The 20,863-nt window shown below is 34.1% G+C and overlaps 2 protein-coding genes across 2 annotated transcripts; one reads left to right on the top strand and one right to left on the bottom strand.

The window, feature by feature from the left end:
- Positions 1 to 4,795: 4,795 nt before the first annotated feature.
- PIP1;1 (aquaporin-like) lies at positions 4,796 to 6,120 on the top strand (the record flags this gene model as incomplete). Its single annotated transcript, NM_001280989.1, is given in 4 exon segments — positions 4,796 to 5,135; positions 5,225 to 5,520; positions 5,656 to 5,796; positions 5,924 to 6,120. Coding segments are annotated over 4 exon segments (861 nt in total). The 3' UTR covers positions 6,017 to 6,120.
- An 8,688-nt stretch (positions 6,121 to 14,808) lies between these two features.
- On the bottom strand, positions 14,809 to 19,093 carry LOC100265611 (uncharacterized). Its single transcript, XM_002270916.5, has 3 exons — positions 18,101 to 19,093; positions 16,289 to 16,561; positions 14,809 to 15,322 (listed from the first exon to the last, which is right to left on the bottom strand). Exons 1-3 carry the CDS (start codon positions 18,704 to 18,706, stop codon positions 15,053 to 15,055), a joined length of 1,149 nt encoding a protein of 382 aa, XP_002270952.1. The 5' UTR covers positions 18,707 to 19,093; the 3' UTR covers positions 14,809 to 15,052.
- Positions 19,094 to 20,863: the final 1,770 nt, after the last annotated feature.

Genomic DNA, 20,863 nt, shown 5'->3' with positions numbered 1-20,863 from the left:
TCAAACAAGTACAAAATGTTTTGTTGTACGAATGTATGAGCTGAAACCGGGTTTTTAATGTAAACTTGGTAGGCTGATGGGGTTGGTGCACATGTCTTCTCTGGCACAGCATAAAAAATTCACGATCAGAGAGTGGAGGTGGATGATGATGAATAGAAAGACACAACTCATATTTACTGTACAACCCAAGACACCAATCATGGAAACAATAATGAAGCTGGGCAAGGTGTGAGGGGGTCGGTGGCATATATGCACTTTGGTCACCATTATTTTGTCTGCAAATCTGCCGACTCTATATTCCATGACAGCCATGACCCAATGAGTCAAATTTGAAGGCACAGCCCCAACACCCACCTTCCACTACAAACTTGTGTTGCTCATTGGTGGTATAGTCTTACATTTACAATCTCATCAACGTGGGGCCCAAAAAAACTAAGCACCATGTAGCATCATGGCTTAACAATTGGCTGAAATTGTCGACATAATGCTGTGGATTTATAGGTTTCAGTGTGATGGCAGAGTTGAAGAAATATCGATGACTCTCGCCATGAGCAGAGCTAGTCCTTGTCACAACATTTGGGTTTTCAAAAGAACTTATCCCTCACCAATCAAAAGCTTGCGGGTCAAACCATCAAAACAAGACTATAGTACTACCGACGGTCAGTTTAATTTACCATATGCAGTCCCTTCACTGGGGGTGGGGTAGGTTATTAAAAGATGAGAATTTTCCGGAGTGCAAAAAACCGTTGGAAGTGTAGAAAATAGAAATAGGAAAAAACACCATCCGTGGAAGCACTCTATTAAGCCGACTGTGACACTAACATCGAGGAACTAAAGCTAGCCATGAAAACAAATGAGATTAGATGTCTTAATAATCTTAACCGTAAGCGAAGGAGATTAAGTGATGTGCTCCTTAACCCATGTAATATTGTAACTAATGCACTAAGTATCATGTTGTAGGAGTATGTTGGCTAGAATGACACTCAAAGAAAGTAACCAATGTTAGATTAAAACACTCTAAGGTATGTTTGGTTCATAAAATTTCAGAAAAAATGTAAAGGAAAGAAAATACAAATGAAACGTAGAATGAAAAAAAAAAATAAAGAAATAGATTAAAAGTCGATAAATTATTTTTTTTGTTACTTCAAACTCATTTTATTCATTTTAACTCATCAATATGAAGATTAAATAATTTATAAATACATAAGTTTTTAATTAATTTTAATTATATTTTATTTTCTTTTATATTTTTCATAGGACAACTAAACATGAAAAAATCATTTTCTTTTACATTTTTTTTTTCTTTTCTTAATATTTTTCGGAAACTAAACATAACCTTAATCTTATTTTTGAAAATGATAATAAATGAATATGAAAAATTTGTATAAGAATATATAAGATTTATAATGATTCATTTTCAATATAAGAGTTGCATTCACTTGCAATCACCATAAATTTTTACTTTGATGAAATGAAACTTATAAGAAAATTATAAAAAGTCTCATACCGTTTAAAATTTTTCTTTTACATTTCTCTATTATTCTCAATAATCTAACCAAGGTAATTATCCTAAACATAACATAATTAAGGTGACTAGATTATATATGTAAAATCCTCAAAATACTTCAACTTAAAATGGCCTAATAAAATTTTTGTCTAGGTGGTTCTGCTATCTTTAACTAAAAGGGGATTTATCACCTCGGGGCAACCTTACCACAGAATAATCCACATGCTATTTTTGTGTAGGACCAATTTGTGTCATTAAAATAATAATTAAGTTTCACACATCTTAATAATTTGGTCATGCAAAGAATGATGCATGCAGTTTAATTTAATGCAAAACAAAAAAAAACTTCATTAAGGATTAGTGAAATAAAAAGATAAATACACGAGACCAAAAGAAAGTAAACAAAACGAAAAAAATGTAATTACAATATAAAATAATTAAGGTAAGGTATAAACAAAAATGAGATTAAATATAAGTACAAATGGAAGTATAAAATATAAAATAATGAAACATTGGACAGACATTAGTCATGATTACATTGGATAGCATAGTTAGACTCAAATTTTCATAGATTTTTAAATTAAGAATTTGTATATTTTGTTACAATACATCACTTAATGGATTACTTGTTGTCTCACCTCAACTAATGTTTAGTTAGAAAAATAGGTTAATAGTGGGAAAAAATTTGTCCAAGTCGCACAATGCTTGGGGTTGTGGGCCCTTCTCTTCCCTTTCTTTTCTTTCTTTTTTTCAAGGAAAAGGTGTGGAAATCTAAGGCATGCATCTGTGAATGATATTGTCCGCCACATTATTCTCTAGCTCCCTTATCACCCAAGCTATGATGATAAGCCATGAGACATTCCGTATTTTCTGGAAATTTAAGTATTTGTTACCCACTTCCTCCAAATGTTAGAGATGTGAATGGGTCTTTTTCACATCATTATTTGCTTCTCTTTAAAATAGTTGCACAAGCCATGATGAATGAATGACTGAGCGGAAAGTCATCTTTTATTAATAATAATAAGGTGTTTGACGAAGTTTTAAAAATTTTAAATAATTTTTATTCTAGTGCTTAACTAAAAATTATTTTTTAAAATTATCAAAACTATTTTTAAAACTTAATTATCTCAATAGCTTTGTCAACTCAAACAGTTCACATCTGCCTCTAGAATAATTTTTCAACTTAAGTTACGTTGGCAACAAATAAATCCTTTACATGTAAAAAGACTCAAAATATTTTGGAAAGGCCCAATCTTCATGTATAAACATTATGCATTACTCATAATAAATAAACACGTTTATATACAGTATTAAGAATTTATTAAATTCTTTTAAACATATCCGATGACAAACCATCAAACTCCTTGAATTCCCTTCAAACTTTCATGGATGTTCTATTTGTTAACTTCCCATGTACCCTACAGGGAAGTGGGTATGAAGTATGAAGTATGAAGTATGCAGTAAGCACTATAGAGAAGAACGCATTTCAGCAAAAAGCAGTGGCCATGATTCGACAGATTGAATTGGCTACAAACAGACAATCTTATACAACATATAATTTGAAAAAATTAAACAACCAATATTAGTTGTCAGCATATGATGAAGCTTGGGTTTCATATCCACATATTTATTAGTGGGAGCTATTGTATGCCCAACAAGTGCTATCCACATATTTATTCACAAAACCATATTTTAACACTAAACAAACTAATTTATACATGTAAGGCTTGACCCAGACTTCATTTTTTAAACCACATGTCTTATCCATAACATCATCCTCCGCCTCCCCCGCCCCCTCCCCCACTGTATTTACGCTAATTAACAAATGATGATGCAACATTTAGCTTATTAATTAGTTTCTTTGGTTTGCTTCCCAAAAAAATAATAGGAGTAAATTATTGTGGTTTTATTTATAATAGAATTGGTGCAATCCCGGCCAACCTTGCAGACAAGGCTGCAGCATATCCATTTTTTTGATAATGATTGGCTCACATAAAAACAAAAGTAAAAGCGAAAAGCATCATTCCCACAAAGGGGTACTCCATTATAATTAACCACCCAATACAAATTAAAATTCCGTCCTTGTCACCATCTCCCACCGCCCACTCCTTTTTCTAATTCACACCCCGGCGGCCATTTTGGATGAGCTTTGACAAGAGAAAACTCCCATTCTAAATCACGGTTTTTTCTTCTTCTTTTCAGTTGTCATCATTACGGAAAAAAAAAAAAAAAAACAGGAGATGCATCAAAGGTTTAGGTGTCTATGATTTTTCTTTGAAAATATTTCTTGATCAGAAAAATAATTTTATTTATTTATTTTCATAAATATTATTATACATTTATACTATTACTTTTCATATTTTTAATTTTTTATTTAAAATAATTAAAAACAACTTAAATATGTTGAAAAAAACTTATTTGAAGAACAAATTATTAAAAAATTGTTTTTTGGAAAACTTATTTGAGATTGGATTATTGAAATATTGTTTTTATTATAATCTTTTTAAATATATATATATATATATATATATATATATATATATATATATATATATATTAAGTTAAAAAAACTTTTTTTATTTAAAAATAGTTTTTAAATGGGACTTGTGATACTAATTTTTTATTCTAACCATTCAAATGTACGATAAAATTTGCATCATTAAATAAAAAATATATATGTACATATAATATAGGAATATAAATAGATAGAATTAAGGTGTGAAGAAATTAAATTAAGATATAAAATAGTACGACATTATATGAGGTAAAAGGTAAAATCCTGAATACAAAATAATGGGGTCTCACTATAGACCTGGTTTTCTTGATTAATCTGATACAAATTGAGCTAATACAATCATCGTATCCTTTACTAGGTATTTATCAAACATTCTAAATTTGATTTTAATGGGTCCCAGGATTGGCCCTTTACCTGTCAGCATGTGAGTGGTGGATTTGGAGCCAATCTTGATTAAGCACGAGGCAAACTTGATACAGTGGTGTAACTCGCCTGCATCATCTCAGATGGACCTTACTTTCATCTGGCACGTTTGTGGACAAAATCTTGCCAGCTAGGACGGGACCTGATGTCTAGGTGGTAAAGCATATATGAAGTGAGGGCATTTGAGTCATTCCGATTGAAGTAGTGAAGGATGAGTGGTCGGTCGCAAGATAAGAAAATGAAAGCGCAAGTGGGGCCACAATGGTTGAAGAGGGCTGGCTATATAACCCAGCCATCACCACGGTGGAGGCATCGGAGGTGTGTACAGAGAGAGAAGAGAAGAGAAGAGAAGAGGAGAGATGGAAGGTAAGGAAGAGGATGTGAGAGTGGGAGCGAACAAGTTCTCAGAGAGGCAGCCGATAGGGACGGCGGCTCAGGGAGATGACAAGGACTACAAGGAACCGCCACCGGCGCCGCTGTTCGAGCCTGGAGAGCTGTGTTCGTGGTCGTTTTACAGGGCTGGGATAGCGGAGTTCATAGCCACTTTTCTGTTCCTGTACGTCTCCGTTTTGACGGTGATGGGGGTGGTTAGGGCTGACTCCAAGTGTTCCACGGTTGGGATTCAAGGGATTGCTTGGGCTTTTGGTGGTATGATCTTCGCTCTCGTCTACTGCACCGCCGGAATCTCAGGTGATGGCCTTTTCTCGAAAAACCTTTTGTCTATTTCATGTATGTAATATGAGAATTCTGTGATGAGACGGAAAGTGGTGGCGGTGCAGGTGGGCATATAAATCCAGCGGTGACCTTTGGGCTGTTCTTGGCAAGGAAGCTGTCGCTGACGAGGGCAGTGTACTACATGGTGATGCAGTGCCTGGGTGCGATATGTGGTGCGGGTGTAGTGAAGGGTTTCGAGAAGGGCAGGTACAACTCGCTGGGTGGTGGTGCCAATGTGGTGAACGCTGGCTACACCAAAGGAGATGGGCTTGGTGCTGAGATTGTTGGCACCTTCGTCCTTGTCTACACTGTCTTCTCCGCCACTGACGCCAAGCGTAACGCTAGAGACTCCCACGTCCCTGTAAGCTATACATCTCTCTGTCTTTCTCTTTCTCAGACTCTCACGATCACCCACTCAATCACTCACTTTGTCATCAAGTTAATTAATTATTGCCTTTGTCGGTGTGGGTGATGTATTATTTTGAATGTGTTAAAGATACTGGCACCGTTGCCAATCGGGTTCGCAGTGTTCTTGGTGCACTTGGCCACCATCCCCATAACTGGAACCGGCATCAACCCAGCTCGGAGCCTGGGTGCGGCCATCATCTACAACAAGGACCACGCATGGGACGACCACGTAAGCCACCGATTGGGCTTCTCTACTTCATTTTTTCCTTTCCCTTTTCTTCTAGTCAACTCACAATAATCAATAGTGCTAATGCTTATGGTTGCCTTTTCTTTTCTTTTACTGCCTCATGCTACAGTGGATCTTCTGGGTGGGACCATTCATTGGGGCCGCACTAGCAGCTTTATACCACCAGGTGGTCATCAGAGCCATTCCCTTCAAGTCCAAGTGATGATGAGTGGTGCTGGGCGTTGATCAAGGGGCATCAAAAACCTACTCTTTGTCTTTTGTCCCACTTTTATCCGTTTGCTTATGGTATAATGTAATGTCTGTAGCATTCCACTTGCTGTTTATTTATCAAGAAAGAGGTGACGCTGTGAAATGTGTAAATGATTTTCTTCATCTTTGGAACCCACTTAAGGTTAAACCTCTTGAATCTTTATTTGCTCGATCTGATCATCAATTGCGCGCAGTCATAGTCAATGGCTCTGGGAATTTCTTATGTTTGGAAATTATGTGTTAGAAAAGTAATCACCTGCTTCATATGATAATGATGTATTGCCAGGAATTGTCATTATTGGTGTTAGGTGTGCCACACTCGTCACTACAAATTTTTATTAGTATAAACTAGCAAAGGTTGGTTTGCTTGACGTGTTAACAACATTTAAAAACTAAAGCCATAAGTGATATTAAAAATAGGATAATGATATTAATCGAAGAGTACGAAATTAGTATTATTATAATTTTAATCAAGTTGCAGAGTGGATAGGCTCGGGGAGCCTTGGGTTTGAGTTGTCATGCGATCATCAATCATCATTGCCATTGTTTATTTGAGGCAACTCAGCAAATGGAGGTTGATAATGATTTCGTGACCTGTCTGGTAATGCTAAACTGAGTTCATGGATTTCAAGGATAAGAAGAGATGGACCAGCTTCCAAAGATTTTATAGTACTTGGGAAGAAAACATTCTGTTTGCAAGTAATTTTGAGATTACTTTTCTGCAAAAAAACTATATATGTTTAAAAATGTTTTCTTACAATATATATATATATATATCAGTTTGAAAAAATATTATTGAAAATAGTTTTACATTTTTTCAAAAAGAAAAATAGTTTTTACTTCAAAAAAATGTACTTAATAATTTATTTGACAGAAAACGGTTTAATAAGAATTTAGTTGGAAAAAATGTTTTTTAATTTTTTTTTATAACAAATTTAAAATGTTTTTCTTTATTGTTTTTTATGTTTGGAGTAATAATTCATTTAGAGCTTTTGCATTTCACATAAATATATAATACCTTTGTAGAGAATAGACCAAGAAAGCTAATTTACATATTTAAGTTTTAAAATTGAATTTTATTTTTGAAAATAATTTAAAACTATTTTAAAATCCAAAAAGATATCATTCCATGGATGATTCCAATGTATATATTACCATTACATTTATATTTATTTTTTTCACATCCAAACACTAAATGTTTCTTTTTAAAAGCATTTATAACAAAAACACTAGTTAAAAAAGTGTTGTAAACTAAAGACATTTTAACTCCAATCACACTCTTAGGTGCATTTTAATATTCAAAATAGACGTTTTAACAGCAACCATTCCTAGATGCATTTTAATATTTAGAATTTATAAGTGTTGATACTTGAAAATATTTTATTTATTAAATTTAGGTGCTTACTAATATTTTTAAAATCTTTTTCAAAAATTTAAAGCATTTTTTTGCCCTAACAATCACTTTTTCTTATAGTTACCAAAAACACTTTCAGAATATGTAAGGTTTTTTTTTTTTTAAATATATCCAAATAGTGATGGATTCTTTGTGATTTATGTAGTAATTATTTCGAGTTTTGGGTCAAAATGATCCATTTTTAAAACTTAAACGTTGAAAACGGGTTGATTTTGAAACTATTGTTTAAAATAGCCCTTTGAAGCCACATCAGCCCATAAAATCAATATTTTATACCCTTTTTACTTTACCTTTTCTCCAGCCATCCCCGAGCTTTGTTCTCTCCCATTCTGCTATCTCTTTATGCGATTTATTTTGTAAACTCTAGCCCCACTAGTGGGCCACTAAAAAAAACGGTGGAGCTACAAAAAAGTTTAAGATGAGTCATAATCTTTTTTTTGGCTTATATAAAGTTTTTGGCACTTTCCAATTTTTTTTTCCTATCTCAAAATCTCGGTTTTTAGAATTTTTTTTGTTGGGCTGTGTTGATTGTGGCTGTGTTGATTGTGTTTTGTTGCTATGTTTGGTTGGTGAGAATTGGCTACAAGGAGAGTAAATTATTGTTACAAAAAACCGAGGCCCTCCCATTACAGCTGTTGGGCTTAATTAAAATGAGTTTTTAACAAAACAAGAATAGAAAATGAGATGGTTGTTGTTTAAAAAAATGGAGGTTTTGGGTTTTTTTTTTTTTTTTTTTTGTATTTAAGTCCATGTATACACAAACACATGTATATTAAAATCTGTCATTATTTTTTACTTAAATAAATATAATTTTTTTTATGTAATAACCTTTTGTTATTATTTATGTGAAGGCAATTATGACTGATTCCACGGTAGAAGTGCTATATTATTGGAATGAAAAAATTTTGAGGACAGAAACGGATTTGAGATATATTGGAAATAATGTAGAGATTGAGCCTATAGATGTGCCCATTCATACGACCTTTGTGGAGTTGTTGAAGATGATATATGATATCATTGGTGTTGACAGAGACTATCAGTTAGTCTTGAAATGTCGTCATCCAACTGAAATGAACAAATTTCAACCATTAGTGGTGAGAAATGATCGGACAGTTGCACGTATGCTACTGGTGCCATCGAAGTATGGAATGTCTTCAGTTCAATTATTCATAGAGCAAACTCCCAACCATTATCATTTGAGTAATGAAATGGGTCATTTGACACGATTATCAACAGGTGATACTGATGTTGATGACGAAAATGAGAGAGATGAGGAAGATGATAGAGATGATGCAATCGACACAGATGAGATTCATTTACCTAATGATGATGAAAATTGTTGTCAAACAGAAAATATTGATTTGGTGATGGTCCAACAAATTGTGGAATGTGAAAGCACAAGATTTGTGAACCTTGAAGTTGGTGATAGGTCTAATAATCCTGAGGTTGAGTTTAAGGTTGAAAACACATCACTAGTTGCCTCTCCACATGGTACCCAACTTAATATCTCTAATGACAACCTACAGGAAACATTTGTACCCGTTTCATACCATATGCCACCTACACCACAATTTTTAAATATGGACGCGACAATTAATTGTGTTGTAAGTGATTGGACTCCATGGAAAAAGCCAACTTTAGGAAATGTTGATGGAGAATTATCAATTGGCCAAATATTTTCCTCAAAATCATATTTGCAACATGCTGTGAAGATGTTTTCCATAAAGGCGCACCAAGAGTTTACTGTTTATAGATCAAATGCAAGTGTGTTAGTTCTTCAATGTAAAAAAGCACCAGAGTGCCAATGGCGACTAAGGGCAATGACAGTGAAAGATACAGGTATGTTTAGAATCACAAAGTACAAAGGTCCTCATACATGTGTCAATCCATGTATTAATCACGATCATTCACAGTTGGATTCTAGCTTTGTATCTAAGTATATTGAAACATTGGTGAAGGCAGAAATGACCATTATAGTTGCTGCAATTCAAGCTGTTGTTACGGAACAATTTGGTTACCAAATTTCTTATCAAAAAGCAATGAAGGCAAAAAGGAAAGCAATGACTCGATTATTTGGTGATTGGTACAAGTCTTATGCAGAGTTGCCTCGTTTCTTCCTTGCCTTGGAGCAGTCAAATCCTGGATGCATTATGTATTCCAAAATGGTTCTTGGAAACAATCCGAATGAAGAAATTTTTCAGCGTGTTTTTTGGGCATTCGCTCCATCTATTAAAGGGTTTGCACACTGTCGACCAGTTCTCAGTATTGATGGGACACATTTGTATGGAAAATATAAAGGGACTTTGCTAATTGCTATGGGATGTGATGGTAATAACCAATTGTTTCCACTTGCATTTGCCATTACAGAAGGAGAGAATACAGATAGTTAGAGTTGGTTTTTGGCATGTATCCGAGTTGGAGTAACACAAAGGAAAGGGTTGTGTCTGATTTCTGATCGTCATCTTGGCATTATAGCTGCTGTTAATGAAACATATTTGGGATGGACTCAGCCAAATGCTTGTCATAGATTTTGCTTGCGTCATTTAGCGAGTAATTTGAACACAAAGTTCAAAAATAAGACTTTAAAGGATCTCATGTGTAGGGCTGCTATGGAGAGTAAAGTTAAAAAATTTATTTCTCACATGGATACAATTGGCCGGATAAATGCCGAGGCTAGAAATTGGTTGGAGCAAATTCCTCTTGAAAAATGGGCACTCTCATATGATGGTGGGCGGAGATATGGGATTATGACAACTAATATGTCTGAAGTTTTTAATGGTGTCCTTAAGGGTGCTCGTAACTTACCAATAACAGCTTTAGTCCAGTTAACTTTTTATCAGGTTAACAATTATTTCACAGTCAGGCGGGAGCATGGTGCCAGTCGGCTCGCTTCAGGTGAAGAATTCACTCCACATATTGATGCCAAGATAAAGGCTACAGTTGTTAAGGCGGGTGCACATGAGGTTCTTTTGTATGATCATGTGGCGGGACGTTTTCATGTTAAAACTAGACACTCTATTGGAAGCAGTAATAGGAAACCTCGCACATATCATGTTACCCTTCAAACGGGGTCTTGCACATGTAACAAAACATTTTTGTTAGGATTCCCATTTTCACACATTCTTGCTGCTTGTCATTGTCGAGCAATTGATTTTGTCAATTTGTACAAGGTTATTACACCACACGTGCTTACCTATCAACATGGGTTCCCTTGTTTTATCCCATATTTGATGAGTTGGAGTGGCCTCAATATAATGGACCGATAATTGTGCCTTCAGACTCAATGAAACGGCTAACTTCTGGTCGACCAAAATCAAGTCATTTGCATAATGAGATGGATGCAAGGGAAACTAGGATTCCACAAACATGTGGACTTTGCAAGCAATTGGGTCACAATCGGCGTTCTTGTCCTAATAGAGAAACCAATGATAGGAGGAGTTGATGTACTTCATGAACATCTTATTGTACTGTTTTTTTTTAAATTTACTAGTATTGACCTTAATCGTTTTAAGATATATGTAGAAACTATCTTATTGAACATCTTATTGACGTTTGTTTGTTTGAAATTATTATTTTTTGTCAATTCATTCTTATTTTGCTTATATCAGGTTACATGAAAAAATTATTAATCTCTATTATTTAGGTGAGATGTTGTTCAAATTTTTAAAATTTTAATAATGAAATTAATGTTGTTAGAAATTGTTATTTTTTTTCAATTCATTCATATTTTACTTATATCATGTTACATTGAAAATTTTTGAATCTCTATTGTTTAGGGGAAATGCTGTTCAATAATATTGAATAATTTGAGACAAAATTATTTTTTTCAAAAATAATTTTGAACAGCCAGCTCATTTTTATGTTTTTTTAAAAAATCATACAACATTTTTAATATATATATATAACTAATGCAAAATACTTACACAAAAGAGGATTAGCTCAATTGGTGGCTAGCTCCCTTATGGATCCATAAGGGAAGGGGTTCAAATCTCCTTCCCTTTAAAACTGAAAACTATTTTAATTTTTACCCAAACCCACCCGCGCAAACTTGTCCGGACCCCTTCCCTTATGGATCCATAAGGGAGCTAGCCACCAATTGAGCTAGCCCTCTTTTGTGTAAGTATTTTGCATTAGTTATATATATATTAGAAATGTTGTATGATTTTTGAAAAAAAATAAAAGTGAGCTGGCTGTTCTTGTGAGATTTTAATATACATGTGTTTGTGTATACATGGACTTAAATACAAAAAAAAAAAACCCAAAACCTCCATTTTTTTTAAACAACAACCATCTCATTTCCTGTTCTTGTTTTGTTAAAAACTCATTTTAATTAAGCCCAACAGCTGCAATGGGAGGGCCTCGGTTTTTTGTAACAATAATTTACTCTCCTTGTAGCCAATTCTCACCAACCAAATATAGCAACAAAACACAATCAACACAGCCACAATTAACACAGCCCAACAAAAAAAATTCTAAAAATCGAGATTTTGAGATGGGAAAAAAAATTGGAAAGTGTCAAAAACTTTATATAAGCCAAAAAGAAGATTAGGACTCACTTTAAACTTTTTTGTAGCTCCACCGTCTTTTTTAGTGGCCCACTGGTGGGGATAGGGTTTATAAAAAAAAATCGCACAGAAAGATAGCAGAATGGGAGAGAACAGAGCTCGGGGATGGCTGGAGAAAAGGTAAAGTAAAAAGGATATAAAATATTGATTTTATGGGCTGATGTAGTTTTAAAGGGCTGTTTTGAACAATAGTTTCAAAATTAACCCGTTTTCGACGTTTAAGTTTAAAAAATGGGTCATTTTGACCCAAAACTCAATTATTTCCCTCCGTAAAAATGCCATTAATAGAAATGCTACGGACAAAAACACGGCGGCAAAAAAGCACTTTTACTGTAGTCACTCCTATTCAGCGGTGCATCAACTTCAAAGTGGCATGGCAAAAAAGTCCACGGATGGCTTGTTAGTCTATAGACTAGTGGGGCAGCGGGAGGGGGTCATCTTCTTGTACCTTGGGAGTTTTGCGTCACCGGGGCGCCTCTTTGGAGGAACTAGAAGTGTGACCTTGGAAATGAGGCAATGTAGCCCCGTAAGAGTTGTGAAGTGATGATACACCAATTAAAAAAAAAAAAAAAAACGAGATTTTAGAATTTTACTTTTTTTTTTTTAATTTTGATATAAAATAAAAAAAATTATTATCCATTCATGTACTCTAATAATACTTTTAAATTTGTTTCACAATTACCTACACATCAATTTAATACCATGTGTAATTTATTTTTATTATTTCTCTCACATCAATATATCTCACTTACCACTTATCACTTTTTTTTTTTCTTCTCCTACCACCATAATCCATTGTCACATATTATAGTTTTTTTTATTATTTTTTTTCCTTTATATTCTTTTCAACATGTTCGTGCATTTTCTCATAAAACTTCTTTAATTTTAATTTTTTTTCTCTTTAATTTCTCCATATTTATTGATTTTAATTATTTTTTGACATATTAAACTTAAAATGATAATATATAATAAATAGTTAATATAACAAATTAAATAAAAACAAAATATATAATATACAAAAATGAAAATATTATCCCACAAATAATATTTTCTAAGATTTTAAATATTAATTATAATAATACATTTTATAAATTAAGGTTTAAATTTTAAAATTCTATTTTATCATTTAGAAGTTTATGATATAAGATTTTTTATATTAATGCTAAACAAAAGATTTATTTATTTTGTAAATTATATCACACATAAAAGTAAAAATATCTTTGTAATACTATTTTATTATTTACATTATTTTTCTTTTAATTTTCCTTTTAAATTTATCATATCAAAATCACAATAAGTGATGATACTTTTTATCATTTTTCTTATAATTTTAAATTGATCGTGGATCTATTTTTTTTTTGTTAAAATATTTAATTTTTAATTAAAATAAAATATAAAATAAAATTATTTTTTTATAAAAAAAATTGTATTTAACCTTTTATATTAATTTCATATAAAATCGAAACATCAAAAATAGGTAAATTCATGCTTAGAGGAATTGGAAACACTATCATACTTATCATGGTATATATATTCTTTTAGGACTCTCGATAAGAAATTAGAGGTCCTCGCCCACCCCAAAAGGAACTTTGAACCCTAAGTATATCCATTCTTAGAGGAACCAAGACCCCTATCTCCATTCTCATGGTTCATGTATTCCTTTGGGGACCTTCGAGAAGGAATTGAAAGTTGTTCCCCACCTTGAAATGGACATTGGAACTCAAGGTACATCCTAAAAACAATTTGGTACATCCTTTACAAAATTTGGTATATATTTAATAAAATTTGACACATCCTTAAAACAATTTGATACATCCAATCCATGAGCTACCGGGACCTCTATATTATTACCCATGATTTGTTTATTTCTTTAGGGATCTTTAGGAAGTAATTAGAGGTCGTTCCTTACTTCAAAACGAACTTTAGAACCATAAGTACATCCTTAAAGAAATTTGGTATATCGTTAAGAAATTTTGGTACATCCAATTCTCAGGCTATCGAGACCCCTATCTATCTTCTCATGGTCCATATTATCCTTTGAGGACCCTCAGGTAGTAATTGAAGGTCATTCTCTACCTCGAAACGAACTTTGACACTCTTGGCACATCCTTTATAAAATTTGATATATTATTTACAAAATTTGGGGGTAAGTGTCTATTGGAATGCATGAATAGACAATACTTTTTCCAATTTTACACCAAAATTAAAAAGGAAAAAGTAAAATTTCAGAATCTCATAACTTTTGTAGTTAGTGTATGGTTACATGATTTCCCAGTGATATATTTCTCTTAAAACTGATAAGTAGAATGAGGAAGGACAATTAAGGCTGCTGGCTTGCCGAGTGTATTTGACTAGGCGGCTGGCTAAAGATGATAGATCATAGACTACTTCATTTAGGCCTACCACTGCTGAATTTTAGTTCATGCAGCAGTTCTTAGTTAGTGTTGAACTCAAGTATTCTGGTGTTTCGAGGACACTAGCACCATACATCATGCTAACTATAACTGCAGTATGAGCAAAAATCCCAGTGTAGGAATGATAGGTTCAAGAGTGTACTAGTGTCAAGGAGGCCATCATGTCACATGCCACTCGGGGCATATGCTTATGCAGATGCAGTGATTGACCTTACCAATGACAAGGTATAAAAAGAAGGCACAACCAGAACTAGGAAGTCCCTGGATAGGGTCATTTCGTTTAGGGCAAAATATTTGTGTGTGTGAATGGAACCTGTTTATGGATTAAATAAGGCAAATGCGCCATGAAACATCACAAAAGCAAAGGTTGGTCTTATTCAGGGTGTGCCTCAATGATAAGTTCTATTCATCCTAGTTTGGCAAATTTTGACATTTCTAAACGCCCTAATTAGCTTTACAAGGTAAAGTAATCCTTGCAAAACTCAACTCTGATACAGAGGCAGGGAGCCCTGTATCACTTTCTTTTATATCCTAAGTCAAAACCTCAGGCTTAACAACTTTAGTGAGAAACCAAGAACCAAAAACTCTTGAAACAATCACTGGGGGGCACCTTTCTCAAGCTTTTCAATTTCTTCTCTGTGCTTTCTTTCTGCTTCCTGAAGTTCTCTTTCAGCATCTTCTTCTTCCTCTATCTGATCAAGCTCTTCAAACTCCTTAGTTGCTGCCATTGCTTTTACTACAGGATCTCTTAGTTCAGATATTAGTCCACCACCGACCTTGTACTCTTCTTCATCTCCAATCAGGAACAAACGTTGATCAGGTCCTGTTGCCATAGGTATATCAACTGCCAGTAGCTTCATATCATACTGCAAATGAAGATAAACGTCATATCCTTGAATAAGAAATTACTAGATATCTGAGCACCCCTCTACTGGCAGACATATTTTTCATGTTTTGTTCTATCAGTTCAAGGTTTCATAAAAGAAAATTTTAGGTCTCCATATTCCATGTTTAGAAAGCTTTAAAATGGTCAGGCTAGGAAATCTTTCTTCAGCTTGGGTACAGGCAAAACTTAGTCATTGAATGTGGTCGAGAGTACACGATAAAAGAACCATAGTATTTTCAGTCAGTGAATATGCCCGAGCACTAACAGGGTTTTCACTTCTGTAAGTAATGTAGAGTTAAATTCCACATACCCATAGTTTTCTTCTGTTCAAATGGGGTCAAAAACCAATTATTTATATATTTTGATAGGCAATAAAAGCTGTACATATATGGCAAAAGAAAAGAGTATACCAGAGTAGCACAGGACATACACAATGGGCATAAAAAGGCAAAGCCGCACAAGAGAGAACACGAAAAACAACTCTCTCTCTCTCAACAAAATCCTAACAAATTAACAAAATCAATCAAAGGCATGAACCTTCCTTAATATACATCCCTGCCCATGCTAAGAGGTTACTTAGGAACAAACATTCCAACTTTTGATCTGACATCTCGTCGTGTTCAAAAGCCTGTCTGAAAAGTGATATAAGAATCATGAAGGTAGGTAGTAGGGATGCCCTTTGGTCTTACTTGGGACAGACCTGATTTGTGGTTCTTGCTGGGGCATTTTTTGACCAGAAAAGTCCTATTGGTGGGACCCAACAACTGCAATAAAATTTTCACAGACAGACCCTCCTTATGAGGAAATAAATCTGGTTGAACTTCAGGAAATAGTCCCCTGTTATTGTTACAGAAGGCAGTTAAAATAGGAACAGGTAATATACCCAAGGATAAGAAGTTTGAATGCCTCGTAATAAGAAAAGGGGGCAGAAAGTATAGAAGCAAACCTCGCCTTTTTTCTTCTTGACTTCAATGCTTACTAGGCCTCTTCTCTCAGAACCTCGAATTGGGAAGATAAGAAAACAGCGCTTGCTCCTAAGAGTTGGCTTGAATTTCTTCAGACTAAGTCCACCTCCTGACATCACATATGCTCTCAAATCTGTCCCTGTGAGAGGGGCACCCATAACCTCAAGAATCCCAGCAGATGTGTTAAGCTTCCTCATGGCAATTCTATAAACTTTATCAGGATTGATTGTGAGCCTTGAACGGATATACAGGCCCTTAAAACAAAAAAACGACATACAGAGAACCAATTATTATCCATTAAGAAAATGTTAAAACCCATTAAACATATCCAGCTCCAATCGGCAGAATATGCACAATGCTTCATGAGGTTTTGACTGTTGATTGGGAATGCACACTTGAGCATGAGATGACGGAAAGTCATCTAAGATAACACAAAAAATTTGATAAAAGAACTAGAGGGGCTTGATACAAGTTGAAGCCATCAACAGGACAAGAGACAGCCAAAATGAATGCAAGTCAAGGGAGTTAGAAAATAAATAGCTTCCAATTGCTTAATAGATAATATGGCCCTAGATAGAGCTAAATTGATAAAAATAATTTATGTGGCCAATCCCGACTTTGTTGAGATCAGGTGGTGAGCATTATGATGTGCATTGAAGGAAGTAAAAATACACATTATGATTGCAGTAATTTGAAAGAGAAAATCAAAATTTTAAAAATGGCAAAATTCTTATTAGAAGTAGTCAAAAGACAGTTCCTAAGAATGAATTCATATCATTTACCAATTCCTGTGTAATAAATTATAATTATTTTTTTATAGGCAATAAAAATATACATATAAAGACTAAAAGAGCCTAAGAGGAGACACATCAAAGTACACACAATGTATACAATATGTGCCAAAAGGCTAACCAAGGAAAGAAAAAATAGAAAACAAACTCTCTCTCCTTATTTGAAGCTCAACCAATCCACAAAGCCTACCATATACATAAAGTGCTCCTCTATGTACCCTCTAACCCATTTCAAAAAGGTAGACATAAAAGGAGATTAGATTGCTTGGTTTGAGTGATCAATGTCATTAAATGAGGTGGCTAACATCTCTACCATGATGAGTATTTTCCCATGGATGTTGCACACTCAAGCAACAGGAATAACAGGTACTATACAGTGAACTTCCTCAATATGCACTATGTGGGCTCAGACAATAACATGAAAAACAATAGAATTTACTATATAGAAGGTAACGGAATTCAGGTTACCAGGTTCTGGGGGATCTGTATGGCTAGTCAACCTGCTGAAGACTTGGAATATGAATCATGTGACCTGTCAATCTTACTTCAACAAAATCCTTGCAGTGTATCAACATCTGTACACATTCAATACCTAAAAGCAACAATTGGGCTGCTAGATGAAATGCAGAGCTGAGGGACATTGGGCCATTGGCATTGTCAATGTTAACATCATTTCTTTATCAAACCAACATCCATTAAGTTGAGTTCCGTAGCATTCCCATCAGCAAAGGCCAGTTTTTTTTATTTTATGGATTCTGATAATATGTTAGAGAGAGTGTGTTGCTGGGGCCAGAAGTAAGCTTACAATGATAGGCATATTATTTACATTCTCACTATTATCCAGACCATCAAAGAACCCACTTGTATATGCAATCAATAAATCTAGAAGAAGCGAACACATGAATTACATAAAAATTTAAGCTCAAACACAGATTGAGAGGTTCTGGGTGGATCAGCATGTGAAGATCAAGAAAGTGAGCCGGAAATATGAAAGCAACTTACAGAGAAAGCAACTATAGATGCTGAAAGCGCAAGAAACCCATACTTGGCCATGCCTTCAGAAAGGCCGACGAAAGTGGTTGCAATTCCAAACATAGCCCTCCACAACACAGCGCACAGCACAACTCCTCCGGCCCCCAACAGAAACACATAATTCCTCTTCCAAAACGCCTCAATCTGCAATCCAACAGCTTCCCGGTAACGATAGAAAGCAGAACGAAGAGAACGCAGCGGCAGATCGAGAAATGCCTTCGGGAAATTAGCATTGGTTTGAGCTTTACCCAAGTTCCAACCCCCAGAAGAGAAGTACCTAAGCCCTGATGAGTTTGCGTAGAGTCTAGCACCAAACCCAGAAGAGAAAATCGGAGGAATCGGGTAGGGTTTCGAGAGCCGCTTAGATTGAATTTGGAAGCTTTCAACTCTGGAAGAAAAGCATAGGGTTGTAGAAAGTGGATCAGGGCCGCGAATAGCAGAGGAAGGAGAAAGGGAGCCGCCGGCGGGAAGAGAGATGGAGGGTTTATCGTGAAAATGAAGACGATTGATGTGTGATCTGAGGAGACCCAGAAATTGAGAATGGTGTTGGAAGAGTCTTTGTGGGGGCTTTGCCATTTTTCTTCTTTCTTGTGCAGATTTAGATTCACCGAGCCACAAACTCAAGAGTAGACCATGGAGACGATGATACTCATGTTATATATATGCCCCTCCGGGCTCCATTCTCTTGCATTTCATTTTTCTTTTCCCAAAAATGAAAAACAAACGGTATTTTACTATTTTATCTCAAATTTGTACTCTTCTTAGTTCTTACAAAACCGAATCTATTTTCATTTCTTTTCTATCCAATCACAGGATGAAAATAAACATTTTCCTGGAAAATAATATTTCACCAGATAGACATATCACCATATTTCTTATAAACGAAGTTGTTACACATTAAAATGAGAGGATGATCCATGGAGAGGCTCATAGGCCTTGATGAATACATCAATTGTAGCAGATAAGTTGGCCACTTTAGATCACAGTTGCACAACAATAAGAAGTTTTAAGATGTCTATTTCTGAAATTTTATTTTTCATGTAAATATATTTAAAAAATAAGTTATATCTTAAAATAAATTTAAAATATTTGTACATAATCTTTTAGAATATCTTTAAGGCAAATTTCATCCATCATCTTTTGATATTTTGGTTCTATTTGTGGGATTGAAATTTCAATAAATATACCTTTATTATTTTGCATGGAAGGAAAAGAAAAAAAACGAGTGAAAATAAAAAAGAAAAATGATAGGGAAAGTATTTGATAAAATTTTTAATTAATATGATTATGTATATTTAATTAAAACTTGATGAGGGAAGAATCAAATTAATTTAATGTTTTTAAAATGATTTAAAATATGACATATATTTTAAAAATTTTACATGCGGTACACAAGCACTTGGTAATTTTATGATTGTAAGTAAAGAAAAATGCTTTTATATTTCAATTTATAGATGAATTTTCTTTTTAAAAATAGTTAAAAACTCATTTTATAAATAATTTTTAAAATACTTTTTTTTAAAAAAAAAAAAAACTTGTAAAACAAACAAGTTAATTCAACGAGAGATCAAAAACAAAAAAGATAAGGTTGGGTGATGTTGATGAGTAAACATTTCAAAGTTAACAAGTCCCGATAAATTGTTTCTTTAATAAATTTTTCTAAATAATATAAATAAAATCCAACAAAAGAGATTGAATTCTTTTATGAGGATGAATAAGGTGGTTGGAAGAGTTAATGAATCTAGATGACAGATACTAAAGATGGGTTATAGCACTAATTCAGTAACTATTAGCAATTGAAGCCTTATCACTTATTTTTTTTCACTTAAATCTTACTTCCATATTTCTCATATATGATTTTATTGTTTTACATGTAAGTCTCATTGGTTTCTACATAGATACAATTTGTTTGTACCGCGGTTGAATAGGTTTGTACTCTTATTGATCAATGTATATTTTATCATATACTGTGAACATCTCAAATTTAAATTTCAATAGGTGCCAATTCAATGACTTAGATTTTTGGGTAATAAACTGATTACTGGTCCTGCATAAAATTTCTTAAGGGATGTCTATAATAATTTCCTCAACAGCTGAAGGCAAAACCAACCTTCCAGGCTGATCAGCTGCCAAGACTCCATTACATTCCAGGAGCCATCCTAGACAGCTGCAGGCAAAAATGCCTTTCCAGGTATAGGATTTGCCAGAGGGTCCACGACATCGAAGAAGCTGCAAAATTCCAAATCACAAATTGTAAGCTATTTCATATAACACTAGAAAGGCTCCAACTCAACATGTTGTGAAGTAACTGTAGAAAGAGTGTAAATCTGAAAAAGTATTTTAGTGAATTCAGCTAATTTTTACAAAATTCAATATAATTTTTTATTTTTATTTTATTCTATTAGTCTTATATTTTTTGGAAGAATCCTATTAGGATTGTACTAGTGGAGTCTCGTTCCACTTATAAGTAGAATCTCGTTCCACTTTGAGTCATGTTCTGATTACAATTAGAGTCTCATTGGGACGGTGTTAATGACCTATAAAAGTAGGACATCTTTCACTCTCTTTAATACCAAAAATTTTCAAAGAGTTTCTCAAAGAGCCTTTCATATATCTATCTGGAGGAATTTTTTTAAAACCTGAACTATACGCATCTCACTTACAAAGTGCACCAAAGACGAGATCTGGTTGATGGATCCTAGAGGTAGACCATTGATACCCTAGTGCACTGAG

The sequence above is a fragment of the Vitis vinifera genome, chromosome 13 (assembly GCF_030704535.1).
Source record: "Vitis vinifera cultivar Pinot Noir 40024 chromosome 13, ASM3070453v1".
Lineage (NCBI taxonomy): Eukaryota > Viridiplantae > Streptophyta > Magnoliopsida > Vitales > Vitaceae > Vitis > Vitis vinifera.
Note: the sequence above shows the minus strand (reverse complement) of the source record. Positions and strands in the feature narration are given on the sequence as shown.

Excerpts from the sequence above, each read along its gene's own strand:
- LOC100265611 (XM_002270916.5), bottom strand. The coding sequence starts at position 18,706 with ATGGCAAAGCCCCCACAAAGACTCTTCCAACACCATTCTCAATTTCTG. Across the intron at positions 16,562-18,100 it reads CATCTATAGTTGCTTTCTCT|GGCCTGTATATCCGTTCAAG; the intron begins GTAAGTTGCTTT and ends TTTTGTTTTAAG. Across the intron at positions 15,323-16,288 it reads TCAAGAAGAAAAAAGGCGAG|TATGATATGAAGCTACTGGC; the intron begins GTTTGCTTCTAT and ends CTTCATTTGCAG.